Source organism: Belonocnema kinseyi, chromosome 2 (genome assembly GCF_010883055.1).
Source record: "Belonocnema kinseyi isolate 2016_QV_RU_SX_M_011 chromosome 2, B_treatae_v1, whole genome shotgun sequence".
Classification (NCBI taxonomy): domain Eukaryota; kingdom Metazoa; phylum Arthropoda; class Insecta; order Hymenoptera; family Cynipidae; genus Belonocnema; species Belonocnema kinseyi.
In genome coordinates this window covers 90,529,549-90,540,287 of record NC_046658.1, presented here as the reverse complement: position 1 = coordinate 90,540,287, position 10,739 = coordinate 90,529,549, and the positions used below count along the sequence as shown (strand labels likewise).

The window sequence follows — 10,739 nt, the reverse complement described above, 5'->3', positions numbered from 1 at the left end:
AGAGATGAAAACTTTGAAAGAACTATGAAAGATGATGAGAAAGCAGCATGGTCTAGTTTTAAAGATGTATCAACAAAATTTTTGGGTAACACTAAAGACGTACATTACAAAACTATTGTAAAAAAAATGGTACGCAACTTTGAAAAACTGGGCTGCCTAATGAACTTGCGAAGTATTAGCGAAAATTCTACAAACTCAATTGATTAACCCATTAAAACTCTAAGGCACTTCTTAAAAGAAGCTAAAAATATTATAATGGAGTTCATGAATATCGCTATACATAGGTTCTAAGTCTTACTTTATGATCAAGGGTCGAAAAAAGTTCTAGTTTTGTGATTCATGTAGTGGAAAACCTCCAGAACAGTATCCAAAACATGGATTTTTTGAAAAAAATATCAATTTATCACGTTTATTGTCCACTTACGCCGACTAGGAGTTGTTTTTTGAAAAAAAATGACTTAAAATTTATGATCAGCGACCTCAAAAACCCCCAGTAAAGTATTTTCAATGTTTATAAATCGGTTTAAAATCGTAAAACTTGATTTTAATGTCATTTTAATCAAATTTGAAGCAAATTTTCACTTTTCGCGATTTTCTGCCTTTTCATCGCCGTATGGTGGGTTGAAATTTTTGTCAAAAAAAAATCAAAACATGGTTTTCGATGTATTTTTTCCCGTAGAATTCGATTCTGAAGTCAAAAAAATAAAAATTTTATTTATTTTTTTTTTATTAAAAAAAAACATGAAAAAACCGTAAAAAATGAGGTTTTTCGAGCAAAACCCCATAAAAAAGTAGCTGGACCCTACTTTTTTATTGCAAATTCGGATTCAGCGTCGAAAAATACATAAGAATATACAGGTTTGGTCAATTGCACAGACACTTTTGTTTTTTTTGTGGGCCTGTGTTATTTGACTGAAAAGTAATATTTTTTACTTAAAAATTCAATTATTTGTTTCAAAATCTATGCACATTTTGAGAAGTTCTTCTTTTGAGTAGAAAATTAATCTTTAGGGTTGAAAATACCTCTTTTTCATAAAAATTTTAACTATCACAGTTGAAGATTCATCATTTTTAGTTGAAAATTCATCATTTTGGTTAAAAATTGATTTCTTCAACTAAGAATTAAACTGTTCCAATTTTTGTTGAAAATTGATCTTTTCTAGTTCCAAATTCAACGATTTAAGTTCAAATTGGTCTTTTTAATAGAAAATTCAACTATATTGTTAAAAATACACGTATTTTGATAAAAAATTGATATTTTTATAGAAAATTGTCATTTTCTTTGAAAGGTAATCTTCTTCTCTAAAAATTCTTCTTGTCGGCTGAAAATTCGAATATTTCAGTTGAAGATTTATCATTTTAGTTGAAAATTCATCTTTTAGGTTCGAAATAAAATTACTTCGCCAAAATTTAAACTCTTTTTTTTTAATTATTTAAACTTTTTAATATTAAATATTATTTTTCAGTTGAAAGTTCGTCTTTTTGGTAGAAATCACTGTTCTTGTTTGAAAATCCATGTTCTTCTTTTTAGTCGAAATTTAAATTATTTCGAACTAAATTATTTCAACTATATTGTTAAAAATACACGTATTTTGTTCAAAAATCGATTTTTTAAATAGAAAATTATATATATATTTTTAAAGTGAATCTTGTCTAAAAATTTTTCTTGTTGGCTGAAAATTCAAGTATGCCAGATAAATATTTATCATTTTAGTTGAAAGTTTATCTTTTAGGTTGGAAGTAAAATTATTTGGTTAAAAGTTGAACCCTTTGTTAAAAATTATTATTTATTATTATTGTTATTATTTCGAAGATTCCTTATTTTAGTTAGAAATTTATTTCCTACGTTGAAAAATGAGCTGTTTGATTTAAAAATGGTTTTTTCTTTAGCTGAAAAGGATTTTTTTTGCCGAAAATTTGACTATTTTGTTCAAAATTGGTTTCGTTTTTAGTTGAAAATTATTATTCTTTTTTTTAATCTGAAAACGAAACTATTATACCAGTTAAATATTCCATAATATTAATTACAAACTGATTTCTTTGGTTGATTATTCATTTCTTAATTTCAAATTCAATTATTCAATATTTTTGGTTGAAGAATGATTTTTCCTATTTCAAAATTCAACAATTTGAATTAAATTTGGTCTTTTTAATCGAAAATTCAACTAATTTGTTGAAAATACACGTATTTCGTTTAAAAAATTTATTTTTCAGTTGAAAATTCGTCTTTTTGGTAAAAAATCAAATTATTTCGAACTAAATTATTTCAACTATATTGTTGAAAATACAAGTTCTTTTTATCAAAAAATGGTTTTTTTATATATAAAATTATTATTTTTCTTTGAAAGTTCATGTTGTCTAAAAATTCTTCGTTTAGGTTTGAAATAAAATCATTTGGTTTAAAGTTGAATCCTTTGTTAAAAATTATTATTATTTTGAAGATTCCTAATTTTAGTTAAAAATTTATTTCTCAAGTTGAAAAATGAGCTATTTGATTGAAAAATGGGTTTTTCTTTGGATGAAAAGGAATTTTTTGCCGAAAAATTAACTATTTTGTTGAAAATTGGTTTCGTTTTCAGTTGAAAATTTTTTTTTCAACTGAAAATGTAACTATTATACGAGTTAAATGTCCCATAATATTAATAAAAAACTTATTTATTGAGTTGGTTATTCATTTCTTGATTTAAAATTAAATTATTCAATTGTTGATTAAAAAATGATCTTTTTCAGATCTTTTTCTCGGTTAAAAATTCGACCATTGACAATTTATTTTTTTTTCAGTAAAAATGAATTTTGGCTTCTTTGAAAATTCAACTATTTCAGTTGGAGATTCATTGTTTTTTTTATGAAACCTTATGTTTTTGGTTAAAAATGCAATGGTTAAATTTTTGTTAAAAATAAATTTTATGAACTAAAAATGTAACTATTCCATTTTTGGTTAAAATTATATTTTTTTATTTCAATATAAAACTATTTTCTGAACATGTCTCCTTTAATTTAAAATTTTAACTAATTGTTAAAAATGCATGTTTTTTTAAATTGAATTTTTTTTATAGAAAATTAATTCAAAGTTTATCTTTATGGCTTAAAAATTCAACTATTTTAATTCATCACGTTCATTATAATCATATTTTAACGCAACCGAGCAAAAAATTCAAAATAAATCAATTTTTAAACCAATACTTAAAACATCCACCAAAAAATATAAATTTCCAATAAAAAATGGAATAGTTAAACTTTTAGACTACAAAATTAATTTTTAATAAAAAAACAACTGAATTTTCAAGAAAATAGTTCAATTTTCAACCTACTGATGAATTTACAACAAAAATGTCACCTGAATAAATAAATTTTAAATTCAAAAAATTAATGTTCAACCGTAATGAATTTCCAATTAATATTGTAAATTTTTAACTTGAATAGTTGAATTTTAAACTTGAAAGATGAATTTCAAATTAAAATGATGAATCTCTAACTATAAAAATTGAATTTTTTACAAAAAAGATGAATTTTCAACCAAGAAGATTAATTTCCACCAACAAATATTAATTTTCAACTAACAAAGATGATTTTTCCACCAAAAAATAGTTAAATTTTTAGTCAAAGAAATTAATGTTTAACGAAAGAGATTAATTTTTACACAAAATTATAAAGTATTCAATTGGAACAATAGTTAAATTTTCAGTTTAAAAAACAAAATAATTTTCAACCAAAAAGTAAATAAGTTTTCAACAAAATAGTGAAATTTACTTTAACTGTTATTCCTATTTTTGTGTTGAAAAGTCAATTGAAATCTTCTCGGATGAAAATTCAACTATTTTCCTGTGAAAATGTGTATTTTTTATTGAAAAATCTACATGTTTTAGTAGAATTTTCATTTTTCTTGGACAAAAATGCAACTGTTTGGTTGAAATTGTAAGAATCTTGATAAAAAGCCATAGTTTTTGTTTAAAACTTCGATTATTTAGCAGAAAATTAACTTATTGTTTACAATTCTCAGTTTAAAGTTTGATAGTGAACCTGAATATTCTTTGGATAATAATTTAACTATTTTTTAATCGTTTTTTTTTTTTAATTCATCTGTTTTAGAAGAAATTTCATCTTTCTTGAAAAAAAATTCCACTGTTCGGTTGAAAATTTAACCTCTTTTGGAAAATTAGTCTTTTTGATTTTAAAATTAACTTGCTTTAGCAGAAATTACATCTTTCTTGGATAAAAATGCAACTATTTGGTTGTAAATTCAACAATTTTGCTGAAAATTCATACTTTATTAAAAATTTTTTTGTGTTTTGTTGAAAATTTAACTATTTCGTAGAAAATTTACTTTTTGTTTAAGAGTAATATTTTGGTGTTGAAAAAAGAACTGCAATCTTTCCTATTGATTTGATCCAAAGAAAAAACAAGTTTTCAATAAAAAAAATAACTGTAATAAATAAAAAATTAACTGTAATACTTGAATTTCTAACTGAAAATAAGAATTTTTAAACAAGAAGAATCTATTAATACCCAAAAATCGATTTTTAACCAAACATGTGGTTTTTAACGAAATAGTTGAATTTTATACAAAAAAAAGATGAATTTTCAACCATAAAGATTAATTTTCTACAAAAAAGGCGAATTTTTCACAAAGAACATACATTTTTAAACTACTAGTATAATTTCTTCATGAATGAAAAAAATAAATAATTCGATTAAATTTTAAAAAATTGTATTGAGATTAAAATCACATTTAAAATCCTTTGAAATGTCCAAAAATCAAGTTAATGTAAAATTTGGACCCTTTTTTCCCTTAAAAAGAAAAGAAAAAAACCGATTTCCCTTTTGACAAAAATAAAAAAGAGGAGCGACAAATTTATTGTTTATTTTTCTCCAAAGCAATAACGATTTTTTTCTTTTCTTTTTAAGGGCAAAAAAGGAAAATTTTTTTTTTCGGATTGCATTGGGAACATTTGATGGTTGTTGTCCACATTCAGTCGTTCGATTCTTGTTTTTTTTTTCAAGAATTCTTCATATTAACTTGATTATTGGACTTCAAAAAGGATTTATGAAAAAATTATACTTGTTGTTTAAAAATGTATATACTTTGTGAAAAATTCGCCTTTTTTTAGAAAACTAATCTGTATGGTTTAAAATTCATCTTTTTGAAGGAGAAAAAAGAGAAACGAAAAATTTTATTCATCTTTCCTGCTCTTTATTTTGTCCAAAGGGAACACAATTTTTTTCTTTTCCATTTTATGGAAAAAGTTTTTTTTTAGATTTCAATCGAAACATTTTATGGTGGCTGTACAAATTTCAGGTTGGCCGCTGGACCGGGAAATGACCGGGAATTTTCTGAGACCGGGAAAAACCGGGAAATGGCAGTGAATTTATTTCTTGATCGGGAATATTACAAATTTTTAGAAGAGAAATCTATCCAATTTCGATTTCAACAGTTTTTCAAATAATTAGTTGAATTGATATCTTGTTCAATTATGATATCATTCAGTTTATAATGCATAATTCGAAAATCTGTTACCTAACAAATTCTCTATTTTAGATTTTTGATTTTAAGCTTATATTTTTAATTTTAAGAATTTTAACGTGTAGTCTTGAATACTTAAACAATTAAAAATTTAAAACGATTAAAGTTGAAAATTTTTGATAAAAAATAGTTGCATTTTATCAACTGTAAATATAAATGAATGATTTTTAAAATGATACTTTAAGTATTAGAAACTGCACAATAATTGATTTGATAAAACGATTCTAAATTCGTTGAAAGTTAAAGAATTTCCAGATTCGTAATTAATGCGTAATGACAGGCTTTTATTTAATTAAAAATATTGTTTCAGTCTAAATTATTCAATTTTTAATCCATGTAATTAATAAAAAATTTCATTAAGAAAAAGGATAATCATTTACTATTTAGCAATATTTGACTTGGAATTTAAGAAGACCAAATTGAAGCTAAATATTTAAAAGTAAACAATTTGAAACTTAATTGATTGACATAGAAAGCTTTGAGTTGTTAAAATTTCGAAAAGCTTTTAACATTTTAACGTCACAATTTTTATTATTCTACTTAATAAAATGTTTAATTTGTAAGCCAAATTGTTGAATTTTGATGTATAAATAATAATTGAACACGTATTATTTGTACAATTTTTTTTTTAATCCTTCAATTCTTCCCGGTTAGTTTTAAATAATATTGGAATTCGCTTGAAATCTTTTTGAATATTCTGTTAAAATAATTTTCCAAAATGAAGAATCATTTTCTATTTTCCTAGGAATTTTAAGAAAATGTTTTTATTCGTTTGGTGACTTTCATAATTCTTAAAACGCCTCTAAATTTTTTGTAAACTGCAAAAATCTACATTTTTTTTTTGTTTCGTTAAAATTATTTGAAATCATTTTAAGTTTTAAATTAATTTTTAATCTTTTTGAAACTTCTAAATATCTCTTAAAATTACTCATATTATTTTAAAAAAATAATAAGTGTTCAATTGTTACTTAGAAATCCAAATTTTAAGGACATTTTTTTTAATTCGCAGGATTTTCTCAAGTCTGTGGGATAAATTCAATTAATTTTTTAATTTATTGAGAAGTTTTGAAAAAACTTGAAAAATAAAGCTAAATTTGAAAAAATTAAAACTACTTCTAGATTTCTCAAGATTTTGAAATGCAATTTAAAAGATTTTTAAGGATGCTTAAACTATTTAAAATGAAAATAATTTAATTTCTAATTTAAGAACTTTTAAGTTGGAAAGATTTAAATTTTAATATTATCAACGGCATAAAATAACTGAATAATATAATTTTGACTATTTTGAAAGTTAATTAATTGATTCTTGAATTGAGAGTATTGAAAATGATAACCTGGATTTATACTTTTGGAATTTAATCAAAATTCTTCGAACTCTATAATTTATGAATGTTAAAAATTCGGAATTTTGCATTTTAAATTCATTAAACTTGATTTTATTCAGTTAAAAAGTGTTAATACCTTCCAGTTTATACGTGTAAATTATTGAAAAATTCAATAGAAAATTTTTCAACTTAAAAATTTTTAAACTTCAATTTTAAAAATTCAAGAGTTCCATTTTGAATGCATTAGTTTTTTTATTACTTGTACTTTTACTCTTTAGCTTTATATTTTCATTTTTATAATTTTATTGGCCGGGAAAAATATTTTCGAATCGGGAAAAACCCGGAAATTTTGTTCTTTGATTAAAACAGTCACCCTGAAATTTGGTCATTAGATTCTTAGTTTTATTTTCAGGAATTCCTCGCATTAAAAATTCAATAGTGAATTAAGATATAAATAAAGTGAATTGAGAAACACTTTTCTAAATTGACAAAATTGATTAAAACAATGAAAACCAGGAATCTGTCTTCTTTTTCGTAAAAAAATACTATTTCTAAAACCAATTTTTTTCTCGACGCACCAAATTTTTTAAATCAAATCTTTTTTTTAGCTCATAAAACTCCTTTTGGATTATGGGGCTCACCTAGACACACCAAATAAAGCTGGCGAAACACCAGCAAGCCTGATAGCCTCGAATCCTGCGAGCAACATAAATCTGGTAAATTACACAAGTTTGCAGTGCCACGCTGCTCAAGCAATTTGCAAATATGGAATTCAGTGCAACGAATTGCCAGCGACTTTACATCAATTTCTTGAATTTCATCGAGAATAAGTATAAAAAAATTTATATTTATATATATATATATATCTTCTGCGCTTTTTCCGTTTAAGAAGAATCAGGCGCGACAAGATAATAAGCCATTGACCTGTACGATATTACAATAATATTACCAATACAATCCCATATTATTAATATAAATTCGTAGCGAAAACTTTTTACTCTGAGAACAAACTAGCATTCGCATTATTTGCAACTCACAGTAGACTAACAGCGATAATAATATTATACAGCGCGTCCAAATTTGAAAGACTGGTCGACAGAAGATTTTTTTACGACATTGGGGAAACCACCCTACAGGGGATAATTATTAATTAAAAATACAAATATATGCAAAATAATTAATTTAATTTAATTAACAGTTGAGGAGAGAGAGTAAGTGTTTATAAGTTAAATTTTAAATTATTTTCCTATTCTTTGTGCCTTTAATTAATGATTATCCACTAGAATTAGGAATATCAGGGTGTCTACCCTACCTGGAAAATCCGGAAAACCTGGAATAATCAGGGAATTTTTATGTACCTCGAAAAACTTGGAAATGTCAGGGAATTTTTTTTTTAAGTTAGGTAATTTCTTCGAGAGTATACTTAATTAAAAAAAAATTAATTGTGAAAATGAATAGCAATTATTCTTCTTTTGTAAAAATTAAATTCGTCTTTCTTTTCGTTTGATATTAATTTTTTCAAATGAAACTTAAATTATTCCATATTTTTTTAATTGATGGTTTTTAGTTTAAAATTCAAGCGTCTGGTTGAAAATTTGTTATTTTTCGTATAAAATTAATCTTTTTGGTTGAAAATTAATCTTTTTTGCTGGAAAATTCAACCATTTCTCTGTAATTGTTTCTATCTCTTGGCTGAAAAATCTGTCCTTGTTCAGAATTAATCTTTTTTGGAATGAAAACTAAATTACTAGGTAGCAAGTTAAAACTCTTTTGTTAAAAATTAATTTTCTTTGTTGAAGACTCATTTTAATTTTTGAAATTCATCTCTTAAGTCGAAAAATGCGCTATTTCGTTGAAAATTCGTTTTTTGTTTAGTTGAAAATTAATTTTTTCTCACTGAAAATTTAACTATTCCAGTTGACTATTCCATCATTTTAGTTAAAAATTCATCTTCTCGGCTGACCATTACTTTCTTTAACTAAAGATTTAACTATTTATTTTTTTATCGAAAACTCATGCTTTTTATTTTAAAATCCGTATTTTTTTAGAAATTAATCTTCAAGTATTCGAGTGAAAGATTTATCATTTTATTTCCAAAATTCATCTTTTTGACTTGAAATAAAACTATACTAGTTAGAGATCCATAATTTTATTAACAAATTTAATCACTTTGTTTGAAAATGTAACTTTTTTTAAATTGTTTTTTTTATTGCAAATTATTATTTGTTTAACTGAAAAAGTAACTATTCCAATTTAATATTTCATCATTTTAGTTTGAAAATGTATTTTCTTTGGTTGAAAAATAATTCTTTAACTTAAACTTTATTCATCTTTTTTGATAGAAAACTCATCTTTTTTGGTTGCAAATTCAACTATTCCAGATAAAAATTCATTATTTTTGTTGAAAATTAATCTTGTTTAATTAAAAATGATACCATTTGGTTAAAAAATTTTTATTTTATGGCAGAAAATTAATCTTCTTCTTTGAGAATTAATGTTCTTGTTTAAAAATGCAGTTTTTTTATTCAGAATTCAAGCCTTCACGTTAAATATTTATAATTTTGGTTGCAAATCCAAATTTTTGTTTAAATTTTAAACTTTTTTGATAAAAATTCATCTTTTTAGTTTAAAATTCATTTAGTGCAGTTGTCGTTTTTCTCTGGAATTTTTTTTTTTAACTGAAAATTGAACTATTGCAATTTTGGTTGAAAAATGATATTTTCTGGTTCAAGAGGCAACTAGTTGTTTCAAAATTGATCCTATTTAATTGAAAATTCAACTAATCGGTTGAAAATTAATTTTCCAACTGAAAATTCAACTATTCTAATTTTGGTTGAAAGCTGATATCCCTAGTTCAAGAGTTAGCTGTTTGGTTAAAAATTGATCTTTTTAAATTGAAAATTAAACTATTTGCTTGAAAATTAATTTTTTAACTGAAAATTCACCTACTGCAATTTTGGTTGAAAATTGATCTTTTTAAATTAAAACTTTAACTATTTTGTTGAGAGTTCAAGTATTCCAGTTAAATATTTATAATTTTTGTTAAAAGTTATCTCTTTTATTAAAAATTTATCTTTTTAGTTTAAAATTGGCCCAAATTGGTTTAAGAGTCAGCTATTTAATATAAAATTAATTTTTTTGTTCGTCAGTTCTATTATTTGGTTAAAAATTCACGTATACTGTTTAAAATTCAATATTTCTACGTGCAGCGAATTCGAAGTATAAAAAGATAAAATACAAATTTGGAAATGTAACTAACCTTTCTTTGAGTCGGTTGTTTTTGTTGAATTTTTTTTAACTAAAAGTGTAACTATTCAACTTAAGCATTCCATTATTATTGTTAAAAACTTAACTATTCAATTTTTGGTGGAAAAATTAACTTTTGTAACTGAAAATTCATCTTTTTGGAATAAATTAATATTTTTGCTTGAAAATTCCATTATTCCATTCAAACATTTATCATTTCAGTTTAAAATTCGTCACTTTGTTTAAAAATGGAATTTTTTTTATTAGTTTTTTTTCTTGTTGAACGTTTTTTTAAACTGAAAATGTTCAAATATTCAATTATTCAATTTAAATATTACGTAATTATAGTTAAAAATATATAGCCATTCAATTTTTGGTAGAAAAATTAACTTTTTAAATTGAAAATTCGTATTTTTTGGAAGAAATTAATCTTCTTGGTTGATAATTGATATTCTTGCTTGAAAATTCAATTATTCTATTCAAACATTTATCATTTCAGTTTAAAATTCGTCACTTTGTTTGAAAATGGAAATTTTTTTATTAGTTTTTTTTTTGTTGAACATTTTTTTAAACTGAAAATGTTCAAATATTCAATTACTCAAGTTAAATATTCCCTGATTATAGTTAAAAATATAACCATTCAATTT

General features: G+C 23.5%; 1 protein-coding gene across 3 annotated transcripts in view; it reads left to right on the top strand.

The window, feature by feature from the left end:
* Positions 1-8,150, top strand: part of LOC117168067 (protein fem-1 homolog C) — a 60,541-nt gene extending 52,391 nt beyond the window's left edge. For all 3 annotated transcript variants that reach the window (XM_033353425.1, XM_033353424.1, XM_033353426.1), the window contains exon 9: positions 7,455-8,150. In XM_033353425.1, coding sequence (XP_033209316.1) covers positions 7,455-7,676 — 222 coding nt within the window. In that variant the 3' untranslated portion in view covers positions 7,677-8,150. The remainder of the gene's footprint in view (positions 1-7,454) is intronic.
* Positions 8,151-10,739: the final 2,589 nt, after the last annotated feature.